Here is a 17,537-nt window from a genome sequence, read left to right on the forward strand (position 1 = left end):
CCTGCTGAAGCTTAGTCTCCTGTTTGGAATTAGCGTCAGCTTACTCTTCTCAAGCAGTAGGCCAGAGTTGCTGAGTTTCAATTCTGAAACCCAAGTAGAGATTGAATGAAAACAGATTTGTGAAAATAATCTCTCCACACCAAAGCAAGCTTTAAGAAAGAAAAAAAAAAAATCATAAATGTGAAAGCTATTCCATATGCTTTACTTGCTTTTCTTTTCATTTTAGAAACCGAGCAAGACACATTTTAAATTAAATTTTCTTACCTGGAAAATTATTAGGTATAGGCAGTGACTTGCCATTTTATGAACTATTTAATTGGATATTACATTTATGACAACAGATTGTTTTTCTTACATCCTTACCATTTCAATTGATGAGTCTTTTGGATAATACAGAAGTTCATAACGCCGAAAGAGTGAAGCATTTGGGTCATACCATTCAGCAATGAAAGCGTATCTCTCATCTTGACTCTGGAAAAAAAAGGGCAAAACTGGCTATTACAGAAAGCATACATAGTCTATACGTAAAAATACACAAATAAAAAACTTGATTCATTTCTTATCAGAAAAGTAAAAAAAAAAAAATCACTTGTAAATGGACTTGCTCACTCTGCATATTATCTCCTGTCTACCACAGCTGGTGACATCTTTTCATTTGTTAGCTATCATCTTTTAAATAGGATGAAACTTGGATCATGGCAGTTTTCCAGACAATCTCATAACTTACCCAGATTTCACCAGTCATGGAGCATGGACTACTGCTGAAGTTGTTGTTACACTTCCCAACTTAGTCAAAGTATTTGATTTACTTTCTTTCCTTAAAAAAATGTGTTCACCTACAATTATATTACAGACTCTTAACACATCTTCTATACATCCTACAAGGAAACACTTCCTTAACAGTCATATCTAAATTTCTCGTAATGATGAGATAAAGATAAAAATATTCAAGTTAAGGACAGCATTAGTTTGATTCACTACTTAACTTCCTGAAATTTACATAAAGCATAAACAGCCCAACCTCATCTACAACTCATTTTCTGCCCCTAAGGAGTGCAGATGAGGAAAATGGATTGCAGTAATTCCAGAAGTGTAACTACACGAGTAGCTTCTCTCCATGCCTCATCCTCAGAGGATAACAGCCCCCAGCAAAGCAAGAACAAAGATCAGGCACAGCACGTGGATGTGCAATTCTCATTCCTCTTAGTGGCACATGTTTGTTAGTTATTGATGCAGTATCAGTTATTTGATATCTAGAATAGTTAGATGGAGCTCTAAATTTTTAACTCCCACATCTCCTCTAAATCTGACTGCTACTCGTAAGGGCAAGCACGGTCTTATCACAGACTTCCACACTTTACACATATCCGTACCCTTCTTATACACTTTAAATATTGAGAAACCCCTGGGAGTTTAACTTTAAAGCCACTTGGGCCTCTTCAGTACTTCAGATTGTAGAGAAGGGCTGCATTTCAGTTTTTACAAAGACCACTTAATAAGCAAAAAGACAGAGAGTTCCTGTAAGCTTCCATGACTATTCTTAAACACCAGTAGGAAAAGAATTATAATTTTCCAGCATCTTCAGCTTACAACTGACTTAGGACTAAGCAATTTCACAGGTCGAAGTCCTAAGAGAAGCAGTAGCAGGAAAGAATGAGATAATGAAGAACAAATTCAGAATTTTACAATGCGATGAATACTAGTACCTCTTAGCATCATGGCAAATGCACCACTTTCCTGTCAGCTCTTATGGTACTCCCTACACTGCAAACAAAGTATGACTGTACTGCAGAAACACTTATGCCATGAGGGCAGCACAGTGCCCTGTGAAGGATGCAAAGTTTCCATTTCTCTCTGTAGAAGGTTATGCAGCACTGGAAACCATATTAGCATCAGCTACTCCAACTCCTGTATTATCTGTAGAGCACACACTGCAGCCTTTGACAAGAGTTAAACTCATCTTTTACGTGCAGCATCCAGCATGAAAACACCCTAATGACTTAGCCTGGTTTCCGGCCCTTGCTTGAGCTGGATGTGTTTGCGTCGTTACTGCCACTGCCATCATTCTGGAGAAATGCAAATCAGAACAAACTCTGTCTTACAGCAAAACTCATTCTTGATTTTTCTATATAGGCAATAAGGAGTAATTAGGGTTGGCAGACTGATTTCAACTTCAATCTCACACTCATACTACTGGACAACAAGATATTTGATCAATTGATTTGGCTGACCATCATCTTGTCAAGAATGGATTTTATAGAGAAGCAGTTCTCAGCCAAAAACCTTGTCTAAATAGAGAAACAGTCCACTTCCATAGAACCATGGAATGGTCTTGTCATAGTTGAGATGGAGACAATACAAAGCAACACATTCCATTGTCAGAAGGCTTCAAACCTGTTTTTATTATAGCATGCATGCTTTTTATACATTCTTAAAAAACTCATAAGTTTACACTTTACTCATTGTCACGAAAGACAAACAAAGTGCTTACTGGAATCAGCAGTTTGGCAGTTGCAGGTTGCTCTTAATTTATCCTTTTTTCTTTCTTGGTTTCTATGTCAATGACCTTGGCAGAAAATTCTTTCAGGAGTAAACATGTATCCTCTTATTAAACTTCTCTCTGGCTCACAGAAGTCACTGTAAAACCTCTTCCACATGGTCTGGCTTGGAAGGGAGCTTAAAAACCACCCACTTGCAACCCCTCTGCCGCGGCAGGGGCACCTTTCACTACACCAGATTGCTCAAATCCCCATCCAACCTTGAACACTTCCAGAGATGGGGCATTTCTCAAGTACTACCTCCAGAAAATGACTACTGAATGGATGAAATAAAATAGATGCACCATTTTAATCAATGCCTCTTCATAACATGAAGACATATAATTGCATTACTATATGCTACTTTTTCATGCCATAGCATTGCTTTCAACTATATTTTCCAGGTAGCAGTTGCCACAGAAGCTACTGATTTTCATTTAAGTAAAACTTCCAAAATTCGTAAATTACTTGTCTCAGGGAAGTAATGTATTTATATGAACAATCAAAGAACGCACCATTAGATTTTTTTACTTAGGCACCAGTATCAATCATGAGCACCTTCATGTTTACAATGAGAAACTGCATTGTGTGCCTTGTGTGGTGAGGAATTGCCTCTTTTTTTTTTCTTTTAACACAACCTTGGATTTAAGAATCTGATTTTCATTAAAAATCTGAAATCTATTTTATAAGATTTTATTCAGTGTCTGAGCTATTCATATTTCTTATTCAGTAAGCCCTGCTGGCCACTGAATAGCAGAAATCACCATTCTGTATTATCTTCTTTTGGCATTGTAAGCAAAAGCAAGGTAATAAATGCTATTTAGACTCAAGAAAAACTGCAGAGCTAATCCCCAAACACCCAGAAAATGCTATCAGTCAGCAGGACAGCTTGAATCCATTACTGTTATGTATCCAGAAAATATGGAGACCTAGTATTTTTCTAAAATGACCAAAAAAAAAACCTCTAAAGCTTCTCCTAAGACATAACTAGAATTTTCTCTGCTGTATGGACATAGAATTATTACAATAAAACAGTATCAGAAAAAAGTTCAAAGCTTATGGGAGACATTCTAAGTGGAAACATTATATTTGTGAACATGTCAATTGTTTCAGAGGCAGACACTTTACAGTGTCTGACTCTGAAGAAATTCAACACTGAAAGCAAATTGAAGACCCTGCCAAATAAGTACCTAAAATACAGTAGGACTCTGATCTTACTATTGCAGATTCGTGCAAGTAGTCTTAAAACAGATAAAAGACAATACGGAATACAATCATGATATGGTGAGCTTATTTTGGGAAGCCCTTGCCAGGCATTGCTGTCAAAGTGCCACTCCAAGTCATCAAAAATGCCAAACAATTTCAAAATGTAAGTTCTTAAAAGTGAGTATATATCAGGTTTTTAAATGAGAACAGAAACTTTTATTTACTTATTTAATGAAGTAGGATTTTGAAGGCAAAAACCAAACATAAAAAACTGTCCACTTTCTATCACATACTGTGAGAATTGAAAAAACTGTTTAAGCCTTCATAGACCTGAAATTCTAATTTCTGAACACTTATTTTCAATCAGTACACCACTCAATCAACAGAACAGGTGTGGCAAACAACCTTCCTATATACCCCTTCACTAGTGTGTCCTGACTGCAAACTGGGAAGGAATCTCAAGGATTAGGAAGTACTGTGGGAGGCAAGCTAAGTTTCATTGTTAGCTTCTGTCCATGCTCCTAACAAAGGAAACTCAGAGAAAATAACTCTCCAAAGAAGAGTGATTAGAGAACAGTGGTGACCTGTCAGGGGGTAACACGTTCAATGCACCACACTGCTTCAGACCGAGAAGGAGTCCTGAAAGGGCTCACAGCTCTTGACCAGGGAGCAGTTCATTCCCTCAGGAAATGGGACAGGCATCTTAGCCACCACTGAAATCACACTCCTTTGAACAGCTCAAGAAATAACAAATCAAGTGAATCTATAAGTACATTATAACTCAGAAAATTCTTGCTTCAAAGGATTAATTTACATTCATTTCTGTACCATTCCCTTATTAAAATCACACATAGCCTCTGGTCTCATGACTATGCAATTCAATAAGCAATAACTAATGAGGGAGAAATATATTTTCACAAATGCTCGCATTAGTGGAATAATTGCTACCACTAAAAAGTCCAGCGGTGATTATGCACTTTACATTTGCATGCTGATACAGGATTTACATCTCCTTTTCACGGTAAATTCTAGAACTGAGATCAGCAATGTCAAGAGTTCACCCGCTGTGATGATGGAAAGGTTTTGTCCTCTTCCTTATGTAAGTTGCCCAGGACAACATTTAAATACATTCAAATGCATGTGGGTTTTGCTACCTTTTGCTTTTTTGTTTATATTGGCATATGTGAATATGCAATAGGATGGCTCTATGGACATGAGAAACATTTACTGAAGTACAGTGGAAATAAAAATCCTAAATTTTGTACTTACTTCTGAAAGTGATGGGGGAAGCAGTCATTCTTAGCCATGGGACTAAGTTCTAGAACCTAAATCCAAGCATCCATGAAAGAACTGTTCTCCCAGAAAACTCCGCAGAGGGAAACTGTGTGTTTGGAACTAAACTGCCAAGGACATTCAAAACCAAGAAGCAGAATTCCTAACAAGCTGGACAGGACACAATATCTCGTACTGCAAACCTTCTAGACTTCCAAAAGGCTTCTGTCCACAGGAAAACAAAAGCAGATCTTCAAAAGGTTTTCATGAGAAGCAACAGCGGTAAAAGAGCAGCTCAAGGACTAAGGAATTCCCATGGAAAGGTGGAGAAACTTTACCCCTCTGATTTGTCCTATGAAGAACATAGACCTGGATTTGGTTTTCTAAATGCTTCACCTGACAGTCACACTACTATACTATTCTGGAGTGACTACTTCTCTCCTCCTCCTCTGATTTTGACTAGAAATTTCATACTAGAGTTTATCTTACAATCGAGAACACAGGGAATCAGGAGCTGATTTTTTTATCAGCTCAAGAGAACCTCACATGAAACAGTACCAGAGTATTTCTCAAAATTAGAAAGCCCTGAGGTATCTAGAAAGTGCACTTTTATATGCCATTAGCAATCTGGTTTCTATGAGGTTACACAGGCTGTCAGGAACTTCAGCATGCATGACATTACCTGACACAGGCTCAGGGCCCATTGCTCACATATTACAGCTTTAGGAGTCATGCAGAGTATTGCTACATTTTAAGTGTGCACCTTTGTTGTCTGCTGCTCCTTCGATTTTTCTCAGTGACTCAGTGACTCTGAAATCAGACCAAAGAGAAAAAGAATCAAAGTATTTGAATCATCTCCTAATGAAGCAATAAAAAGACTTCACAAACCTCGGTAAAAGCTGAATCCGATCCATCCTGATATTGTTCTATATTGATATTGTGTTCTATATTTTGTAAAACTCTGCTGTCACTGGGAAAACCTCCAGGAAAGCACAGACCAAGCTGTTTCTATGAAAATCACTGGGAACAGGATGGACCAGCGGACAGGAACTATTCCCACACCAAATAGAAATAGGGTAACACTCCTATCACACTGGTTAAGACTGTCTTTTAACCTAATTAAAGTCAGATTTTTTTTTTGGTCTGGTGGTCTGCATCTGTGAGAAATACCAAATGGGTATTTCTCCTAATACACCAAAAAAGCTTTCCGGAAAGGCTGCTCTGAAGCTGCCTAAAATTCTTAAAATGAACAATTTTAAGGAAACATTTTTTCACAACCTATTCCCCCTTCAAACCAGGTTGGTGAACTCTCAAAAATACTTTGGAAGAGCAAGAGTATTTTTATAAAAATAAGATGGTTTCAAAGCATAAGAATACGAGTTATTATAAAACATTTCATGTGAAGATATCATGAAGCTCATTGACTCCAACATCCCGTAGCCTGCTTATGCATGAACATGTACATACCTTATGTTTTTAGGAAGAAACAAGATTTTTTAAAAATCACAAAAGTATTAGAGCTTCGCAACCAAAAGAAAAGCTGAAATGGCCAGTGAAGAGGTATCTTTATCTTTCCTCTTTATAGTTTCTACAAAAAACCCACCAACTATCACCATTTGTGCTGGTGCATTCCTTGGACAGATGCTGGCCTTCACAGGGCTAAGTGTGGGACCAGACCAACTGCTTTCACCAAGAACATTATTTTCAGAATTAGGCCCAGAAACTGTTGTTATAAACATATAATCAACTTCCAAAGTCCAGAAGATATTGCTATAAATGTATGATCAACCTCTACCAGGTATCTAAGTCCTGTTATGAATTATTTGAAACTGTTCCTCAAAGCCCATAAATCTCCAACCACCGCTCTCCCAGACCAATCCCCACTTCAGATTTAATGCTACTTCCTAGGCCTGAAGAGGGCTTCAGCGCAAATGAAAAGCAGTGACTGGCAAACTCCTGCTCTGAGGAGCAAGAGCCAAGAATTTCAGCCAGAAGCAGCCACTGACAGTGTTATACTCCCCCCGCAGGCCAGTGACAGAAGCACCATCACAGCAGCACCTGCTTTGTCCAGAGCTCCAGAAATACTCTGATTGCTTTAAATGGTTGACTTGATAGCCTTCCTGCTCTCCCATTTCAACATCTGGCAAGTCCTGCTTTATTTTCAGCAGAATGCTTTTAGGTGCAGGCCCTGCACGATGCCAAACTTCCCACGTGGCACCAAGTGGTCGCAGATTCAGACCACCCGACCAAAAAAACATCTAACTTTAATTAGGTTCAAAGACAGTCTTAACCAGTGTGTTCAGGAGTGCTACTCTTTGATGGAAGGACATCTTAAATGCGACAACCCTCTGCAGACATAAAGCTGAAAAATAAAGTTCAATAACACTTAAAACAATTGAAATTTATAAAAAATCTCTTTAAAAAGTACTTCTGCAAGCATGAGAAAAAATGGGGCCTGGTTCTCTATATTCATGTTTCTCATCCCTGACTGTTGTGACCAGAGCCTCTCTTCAGCTCAGGTGTTTAATAAAGGCCCATACCCGCCTGGATTCTCCGTTGTCTAACTATAGTTGAGCTCACAGCGAAGTCTAACATTCTGTGCAGCAGAAAGTGCTCTGATTTTCAGCATTTTAGTGCACCTTAAATACAAAAATGAATTCTCATCAGTGCATGCTTATTAAGCTATGTTATTCAAGCCATCTTCTGCCTTCACAGTTTATGTAATACAGGATATTTTCCAGGCAAAACTTAAATCCACAACACTGTGTAGATAGAGCACTCAATTAGCTCTGTCTCTTAAAACTCATTTTCCTCCTCCTCGTCTATTCATGCTTCTGACACACAAGTAGGAATAATTTTTAGAACTCCAATTTTGCAGCCCCCTCACTGCTGTTGCACCTCCCACTACTTTCTCAACAGGTTCTTCTTTAGTGAAAAAGTGAAATCAAAAGATCACTTTTCAAAAGGAAAAACATCTGGTAACTGCAATTTCCATGACAATGTCTTGACTACAGACAATTCTCAACCTAAGCCTTGTACTCAAAAGCATACTGATGAATTTTATAAGTGTATCTCTTTTTATCCTCTCCTTGTAGAAACCAAAGCCTACGTAGTGAAAATTTCACTCTACAATTGCATGTCATACTTGAATACTTATTTACAGGATTCATGTTATTTTTCTAATTATTGGAAACAGTTTCTCTAAAACACATGAAGGATGCCATACTGCTCCTCACTGCTCTGTCCAGCCAGGTTTAGCTTTAGAAGACCAGCTACATCTTGTCTTTAGCAGAACATGTGGCCATTTATTGCACATTTATAAAGCTGCAGATGATAGGATCATATATTATTGCACTTGTAATTACATGATCACAGGTAATTCCTCTCAGAGCAATCAGTAGTGCTCAGCACGTGCCTGTCTGCCTCCACTAACTCCAGCAGAGCCTGACAGTGATTTAAGCAAAAGCAGAGCTGTTCCCTGACTCAGAGCACGATTTGCAACGCAGGTCATCCCACATAATCACATCTGAGCACAAAGTTTAGGTGCTTTGCACTTAATCAGCCAGTAGTGGCAGAACTAATTCTGCCCTGGTCAGCTGCTGAATGCTGTGTCTCCACCTTCCCACGGCGACATTAATGCCTCCACACCATGCCAGGAAGTGAAACACTGAGCTACCTGTGCACACCCCATTACAAGATCCATCCAATACTGTACTTCGAGGAAAAACATTTCTGAAAGGCTCAAAATTTGGCCTAACATTAAAACTGATGTCAATACTCAAAGGTAGTTTCCTTTTACAGAAAACCATTCCTCCGCCAAACCTTTAGCTTTCAATTTCCAGTATTTTGAGGACTAAAGCTTTCCAAAGGAACACGGTTTTATTTTTTGTTTGTTTTTTGGTTTGTTTTTTGGTTTTTGGTTTGTTTTTTTTTTTTTGTGTGTGTGTGTGTGTGTGTTTTTATTAGGATTCTGAAGCACTTTTCAGATTTACTCCCCACACATTCTTATTCAGGTATTCCGTTAAATTTTCAACCTCTTGTAGAATCAATGTGGAAATCTTTACACAGAATGGTTAAAACTGGAGAAAGCTACAAGCAGCTGGGAAGTAGAGCTTTGAAAGGAAACACCTACAAATCCTAAACTAAAGCTGTTAACAGCACTTCAAAGCACTTTAATGCCTACAACATCTTCAGATTATCTCAGCTCATAATAATCTTCTGAAAAGCTTTTCAAGCAAGAACTAGTTGGTTGCCTTGGAATCACAGCTAAGGGAGAGTGGGTCCTTCAGCCAGCCAATATCACGAGCAATTAGCACCCAGGAGTCTGTGTGAATGCTCTGAAGACCACACATGCTGCATCCACCTGTAACAGTCAAGAGCTTGCCATGGTCTAGTAGCAATTTATGGTCCTATGAAGCTGACAACTCTGCTGACACATTTCTCATTCACTACTATGGGCAGTAACAGCTAGTATGTTGTCTGCACTACTGCTTAACCAATGCTAGCTTTACTTTTTCTCAGATTGTGTCAAATTCTAAGGTAGTTGGACTAAATCCAGATTTCAGCCCACAGATGTCATGGTCAAAATTTATTCTGAAGTCAGACTAATGACAAGTTACATGCAAACAGCAGTTCTCATGATAAAAGCTGTTCAGCAATTTCCCACTAGTGAAGTAAGAAAAAAAAATCTTCTGTGGGTGACTGTAATCATACTCCCAAACTCTGCCAATCCTAACAGGCTTTTTTTACAGGTTCACTTGATGAATATTTGTTCTACAATTTACAGATTATTTCTCTCCCAAAGCATAGGACTTTTGTTATCAGATTTGCACAACTGAACTATGTTATTCCCCTCAGATGCAAACATCTCTGCTGGATGAAGACCGTGACTGAGATTCCAATCCCATATATAGATGAATAAGATTGCTTAGTTCCACCTACTCAGCTGTCCCCTGCATTAGTGCACTTGATGTTCAGGACCTTTTGAAAAAGGAGGCTATTTTCCCCACTTTTGTAAAATGAGAATAATCATCACCATCACTCCTTTCATGGAAACATACCAAGATTTAACAGCTAAAATATTTGTACTATTTAGGCATCATAAATCTCCATTCATTTTGACAAAGCAGAGCAGAGGCAGGTTAGTGAGTTCATCCTAATTTCCTCCTTCCACAGACCCTTCACTGGAGCACAGGAACCAGGCACCAGTGGAAGAAGTCAGAAAGGGAAAATGCTGCCCAGCCCACTGCCTCTGCAGCTGCCTTCAGGAAACACTGCTAGTCCAGAACGTCAGTAGCTGCAAGGATTGGATCCAGACCACAGTTCTTCTACGCCATCCCAGTGATTTGGGAGTCCTCCAACTTAAAAGATCACAGTTCAAAGAGCGTATTGTAAAAGAGACCACGGGACAGAGCGAGGACAGCATTGCCCCTATATAACTAGAAAACATACAGCATGATACAGTCCCTACAGTAGGAGAAAGAAAACAAGGAAAGGCTAAAAATAGGAGGAGTATTTAATTTAGTGAGGGATCACACTTAAATGTGCAAGAACAGGTACACAGGCTCAAGTATGCCTACCCACCTCTCTCCACTTCCCATGTGTAGCCCTCTCTTATATGTAGCTCTCCTTCCAAGTGTGTTGGAGTATTCTGCAGGAAAAGTGCGATTTTAAAAAAAAGATAATCAAGGTAGTTACAATCATTGGAGGATCCCATGCAAACAAAGATCATGCAACAGGCTCTCAGAAACACATCTCGGGAGAGCACCACTTCTTTCCAAAGACATGAGCACCCTCTGGTGCCCAAGGACGGGTTGAGCACCTTATTTAAACCTCAAGAATTCACTTCTGAAATGATCAGTTAGAAGCCACTGCTATCTCTTCCTAGTACACCTAGAGCTTAAAAACTAGTAACCTCATAAGAGCAGATAAAAATGACTAAATGATAAAGCACAGATCCCAAGAGCCACGGTGACGAAGTCCTTTCACACATGAAAACTGAGACACATGGGCAGGCAGCCTTCCTCAATGCCTGGCCTTCCTCGAGGCCCACCCTCCCAATGCCAATCCCACACCCTCCCAAAATTCTCATTACCACAGTTCTTAAGTGGGTATCAGAGCTGCCCACTCCAGGACAACTCATAAAGGCACCTCACAGAATTTATCTAATAACTCTAACAGGCACAGAATGTGAGAAAAAAAAACCCCAAACTTCTACCTCTTGTATGTGCTCATCTGATCTGAGATACGCTCATTAGAGATGAAAATACTTGCTAAGCTGTCATTCTTAGTATTAAACTGTAACAGCATGTTCCAAAGCCCTGCCATACATAATTTACTCCCCTTACGCGGTTTTTTCTTTCCATTTTCCTGACTGGGAGAGAACTATGGGGTTCCACCCACACAACACTACTGAGTGACCTCGGTGTGTTGCTCAGGCACCAGAGCCTCTGGTTTCCATCTGTATAAGGACACAAGGGAACTCAAAATAGTTTGGATGCATTAGGCAAAACACAGTGCTCATTGTCAGGAAATAGTACTTTTGGTGATTATTTCTCACAGCTACAATTATAGTTAAAAGTCAGTGTTTATGGAAAAGCCCTCTTCAGACTTAGAGCAATAGGTAATAACTGGTTGTAGTTATTACCTACAATCATTGTTTCTCACCAGCCACTTCATGACTAACAGAGTATCCCACCCAGATATACTAGATCACCATAGGATACTAGAAACTGACACTAAAATGGGCAACTGAACAGCCAAAACCACTTTTTGGAGGGTCACCACTCCTTTGGCTTAAAGGAAACAGACACTATCAAACAGAAAAACCTAAAAGGTTCAGTCATTAGTGCTTAGCCACTGGCCACCAAGGCATTCAGGGTCTGGAGAACAGGACACGTGAGGAGGCTGGGAGAACTGAGCCCACTCAGATTAGAGAAGGCTGAGGGTGACGCTACCGCTGTCTGCAACTGCCTAAGTGAAATACACCAAAAAGATGGATCTAGACTTTTCCTGAAGGTGCACAGTGAGAGCAAAAAAAGCAAAGGACACACATGGAAACACAGAACATTCCAGTCATACACTAGAAAAACAAAGAATTACCAAGTGGGTGGTCAAGCACTGGCATAGGATGCTCAGATGTGTGCAATCTCCATCTTGGGACATGTTCAGGACTTGCCAGGACACAGCCTGGAACAGCCTGGTCTGGTTAGACCTATTTTGAGCAGGTTTGAGGTCCTTTCTAACCTAAATGATGATTCTATGGTTGTAATTATAGCTTGGTGTCTCTTTGCCCAAAGGTAATGCTCATCCTTCCAAGCTGCTCCTGATCTGACACAGACCAGCTGCGTTCCTGTATTAAGAACTATTTAGATGTACTTTCAAAACGTGCTGAGCTCTGATGGTTAACTGTAAATTTTACCCACATCAAATCTGCCTGGAACATCTTTCTAAATAACTACTGCCTCTGTCATCAAATTCTATTGTTTTTTTATTGCTAACAGAAAGTTTGTAACTTTTCTTTATTCCTGGCACTCGTTCACTGAGTAATTCCTGAACTTTTTGAGTTTCTAGCAATATATATATTTTAAAAAAACCCAACATACCATTAGGACCAACATGTCAGTTACTAAGATCTGTACCCACAACCCAAAGGATCTGGACAGACAACTCTGGGTGACAAAGGGAGATCAGTATCAAAGTTATCATCAGACAATGTTAGGTAACTTTGACTATCACAATGTCACCTGTTTGAGCCACCCCATCAGAAGAGCCATCAATTAATCTAAAATTACATTTGGAGAGATGGTAATATCTGCAAGCCAAAGCCAAGACTTGGCTACAGAGGGAGGTAATTTATCCCATGGATTCTAAAGCTGTCAACTTTGTATTTGTAGGGTGGTATTTTATAAAGCACATAATGTCATAAAGATGTCAACATCAAACCCAAAATGAGCTCTTGGAACAAAGGGAAGTTATGTGGGTTTTCAAACAGTTTTGACAGTTTTCAAACTTGCTTGACAGAGTGCCAAAGAATCTGTTATTTTATCAGCTACATCTTATGCAATGCACACAGCCTAACTGCTGAAGAAGCAAATTTCCACTGTTTGCAATCACCATTCAAGACAAAACCATGACACTCTCTTGATGCTCACAGGAAGACTCACCATGAAATAAGAAGTTAGAGGCTACCTGATAGCATTCTGCTTATTTTCTCCTTACGCTGCATACATTTTTTTTCCCCTGTGATGAAATACTGTAAATGAGAGTTGGACATTAAGTACAGAGAATTGTCTTTGTGGTTGGTTCTGCCTTGCAAATTTTCAACTGACAGGATCAGGCCACTGCGCAGCTGAGGAAAATTCAATGTAATCCCCAGCTGTCACTCAAGTGAAACGGAGTTTTGTTTGAAGACCAAAGAAACAAAATTTCTTAAGCATTAGGAAAGTGTCTTTTGCAAAGATATTGCAAGTTTCCTGGAAGAGTTTAAAATGCCTTTTTTTTTAATGGCAGCTGTTTTGCAACAGGAAGTAAGCAATTTGAAAATTACAAAAAGTCATTTTATAAACTTGCACTTGTTCAGGAAAGTCTATTAGCAGTGAAGAGATTAGTATGCTTATATGAGCGGTTCTGAATGACAGATCTTCATCAAAATTATTCAATTCTACCAGATCATCCAGTATGGTTGAGATCACTGGGTCCCAAGAGAAACTCCTGTAAACCAACACAGCCCCATGGGCTGTTCTGCCTTTATAAAGTCTTCAACTGAAAATCTGAACACGCCATGAAAACCCAGGCCCCCCTATTGTCAAGTTCTAGAAATTCCTGATTCATTTCCTACGACCCATTTCTAAAAAAAGAAATATTTTCCAGTGATGAATCAAAGCACTTTAAAAAATTTCTCATTTTTCTTCCCTGTCTTGTCTAAAGGGTGATGATTTCCATGTTGATGTTCTCCAAGCTGTGGGTTTTACCAATGAACTGATGATAATAATAATTACAGCAAACATATAACACACAAGGTGTCAAATTTTCTGTTGAAGTGGGCTGAACTGCTCATCCCTTGATACATATAAGTCTTTTGTCAAAATTACAAGACTGCTAGCTCTGGAAACCAGGAAAGCAAATTTCATATATATTTTCCCTTAACTCTGCAAAAAGAACTAAAGTAGTTGGACACCTAAATTCCACTAACTCTGTCCTTCTACATCCACAAGGTCAAAACCAGAAATTAGACAAGTCACCTGGCTTTTATGTGCCTTGATGTCTTTATGCACAAGAAGGAAATAATTTGTCTGTCCTGTTGTTCAAAGAGTCTTTGTAATGTAGAATGCAGCTGTCAGAATGCAGGGGTAACAATAACTGTTTCAAAGGGCGGAAGAAAAGGAAATCCTCTAATCTGTGCCTAGGCACAGAATTTCCACTGCAATCAGGCTCCGTATCTGCGGTGAACAGAGCCCATTGTTCTCTGGAAAATACTGCACTTCCATATCTGAAACACTTTCAAGTGTCAGAGCACACCAAACTCATGAATCAAGAGAAACTAACATTGTTAAGATCATGGAAAAATACATCTCTGTATGTGATTGTATGAAAGGTACCATTACAGAATAGTAGAGCACTCCAGCAGCCAAGAGGGAGAGCACATCTTGGGTGGAGAAAAGCAGGTCTCCCTTTGGGAATTTACTGCTCCCTGTCCACAGCAGCCAAGTCTCACACAATTAGAAACCAGACACCAGAATGCACCAGAACTGATCTGAAATGCTGACATTTGATGACAAGGAAAGCTGGTCTCCATTGATTAGCAGGCTGTAAAGCCAAAGTGCTGTTTGACTAATAACTGCAGGATATTTCAGAACATTTGGCCCTTTACCTCAGCTTCTGCCACAACAGGAATATGCCTGCCCAGTTTCACAGTGCACACAACCACTTCCAGAGCACCACTTGCACATGAGTGGAGTACAGGGTGTGACACAAATACAGTCCAAACTGATTCCAATAAAAGTTACTACCCTTTTCTTTCTGTGGCCATGAGATGACTTGTCACAGGTTTTATCTGAGTAGGCATATACGTTAAAACTTACTGAAGTTACATGATTAAGTGGAAGCAATATAGTACTAAAGGTTGGTCAAGCTTTCTAACCCAAAATCCATTACTTTCAGAATCTAATTAAAATGCTGAGGCTAAAGTCCAGCTTGTAGGTCAGTATTAGAATCGACCAGAAGACATCTTTTATATTCTGATTTTGCTCCTGAGAAAAGATGTTCTGAACAGCTTTAAGATGGGTCAGGTGCATAAAGCCATGGCATCCAACAGTCACATAACTCAGCCCTTTCCCAGGATCCTGTGTCCACATGAGCAGCACTCATTCCCAAACATCTGTTCTCCCATCACCTTCCAGCTGCCAAATTATTCTTAATGCATTTTAGGGAACTGCCACAATGAAGAGTATATGAGTGGAAAAATTAGCGGGTTTTTAAGTATGAAAGAAACCAACAGGACTCTGTAACACTTCAAAGCCAGAGAAGAAAGGTCCCACACTTCAAGGGCACAGGAGAAGGGCAAGAGAGGCAGTATTTGGAAGGTAGTGGAACGAGTTATTACATAGCTGGTTATTGAACATCTAAGACAACAACATCATAAAAATTTGTCAAGAACAAATCTTTTCCTGACACTGTGAGCAAGGGAGAAGCCACAGTTGTGACAAAAAGGCAACTGATAAGGTTTTTAATCTGACACTTGAGAATCTGACAAGCTGAATAAGGCATTGTGGCCTAAACTAAAGAGCAGTTACATCCATCATATGAAGATGTAATTAGGAATACTTCCCTTGCCAACTGGGAGTCAGATGGTGTTCCACAATGATCTGCCATGCACCTGCTTTATTTCAGATTTTTCTTACTACTCTGAAAATGAAACTGAGAAAGCACATTTCCAGAATCTGGGCTGACAACTAAGGTGTGGGAAAGATTGCAAGCACCTTAGAAGCAGAAATCAGCATGGTAATATGAAAATTCGAAAGAAACAAATGCAAAGTATTACAATAAAAATTCAAATATGAGGGGAGAAATTGGCCAGATCACAGGAAATCTGATTTATTTTAGGTTGTAGTGAGAGTGCAGAACAGTTCAGGAAAGAAACAAATATGGTAACTTTGACAATATGAAGATCTAAGACACAAGAAACAAATATTTTGCTCTGTTCAGCAGCAGTGGAACACAATGTAGCTGGGAAGAAACCTGCAGGTTAAACACCACATTTAGAGAAAATTGCAGGCAGAGTGGAAAATTACTAAATTTTAAAACCACAGTTATCAGAAGAAAAATATTAAGAGAACAAAATTTGTTTACTGAAGAAAAATGTGAAATGAGGAAAGGGCAAAGTTAAAATCTTCAAGAACTTCTACAAATAAAAGATAAAATGGAATATATTTAACCACAAAGAACAGAACAAATAATCACTGGTATCATTTCCAGCAGAGAATATAACAGGAAAAAACTCAGCAACCTATAAAAATCATCATGCAATGAAATCATGACAACAGATCATGTAGTTCCTATCACTGAAGGCTTTTCAAAATAAATTAAACAAACATGCCATGAAACATTTTGTTAGATGTCGCTGTAAGATTTCGAACTGTTTAATGAAGTTAAGTTGGTGTCACCTCAGAAATAAAAGGTTAGAAACATGTCAAACTCAGTGGCAATCAATGTAAACAAAGCAAATGCTTTACCTAAGGTACAACTCACGAAGCAGGACTTCTGCCGACGTGAATAAATTCAACGTGGGAATTGAAAATTACAGTTTTACCTGGATTAAACAGAACACTTGTAACCACTTTATCTGAAAACAAACAGTGGCATTTCTATTTAAGTGGCAAATGGTGATCTTGAGTTTATGCCCCAAAAGCAAGGTGCAAAATAAGCTGCTGGAGGGGCTGGGGAAAATTTGAGGTGCTGAGGACAAGTGTGTAAGGGTGGACCCACCCACAGGCGCATGTCCCTGGCTACTGCATGTGTCTTGCACGTGAGTTTGAGTACAAAATGCAGCTCCAAACTGTTGATTTTTTAATCAGCTCTATAACACTGGGGTTTGCACACCATCTTGGGCAAAGGGGACCCAGTTGAGTTTCATTATAATCACAGAATATGCTATGATGAAAGGGAACCACGAGGACTGTCGAGTCGAACTCCAGGCCCTGCACGTGGCAGCCCCCAGAGTCACACCCTATGTCTGAGAGCATTGTCCAAACACTTCCCGAATTCTGACCAATTCCCTGGGGAGCCTGTTCCAGTGCCCAACCACCCTCCCCGAGATTAAAATGCAAACTGGGTTTTTCTTATTACTGCCCCTGCAAAGACATCCTGTCGTCTGCCCTGCATTACTACACAGCAGATCCAGTCAAGAATAAAGACTGTGGCACCTGAAACGTATTGTCTCCTCCAAATGCACCACTGCCTTTCCGCCCGGTCTCCCGAGCTCCTGGCACAGTCTATTCCCAACTCAGGGCGGCTCCCGGGGGG

General features: G+C 39.5%; 1 protein-coding gene across 5 annotated transcripts in view; it reads right to left on the bottom strand.

Moving 5' to 3' along the window:
* NME7 (NME/NM23 family member 7) overlaps positions 1-17,537 on the bottom strand; it is an 88,819-nt gene extending 71,282 nt beyond the window's left edge. The window contains exons 1-2 of one of the 5 annotated variants that reach the window (XM_031056678.1): positions 17,438-17,537; positions 364-471 (exon numbers count right to left, since the gene is read on the bottom strand). In XM_031056678.1, the coding sequence (XP_030912538.1) occupies positions 364-366 (3 nt within the window). In that variant the 5' untranslated portion in view covers positions 367-471; positions 17,438-17,537. Of the gene's footprint in view, positions 1-363; positions 472-5,697; positions 5,840-16,747; positions 16,798-17,437 lie in introns of those variants that run through there. The other 4 variants (XM_031056679.1, XM_031056677.1, XM_031056675.1 and 1 more) reach the window with 4 other exon arrangements.

Source organism: Geospiza fortis, unplaced genomic scaffold (genome assembly GCF_000277835.1).
Source record: "Geospiza fortis unplaced genomic scaffold, GeoFor_1.0 scaffold1, whole genome shotgun sequence".
Lineage (NCBI taxonomy): Eukaryota > Metazoa > Chordata > Aves > Passeriformes > Thraupidae > Geospiza > Geospiza fortis.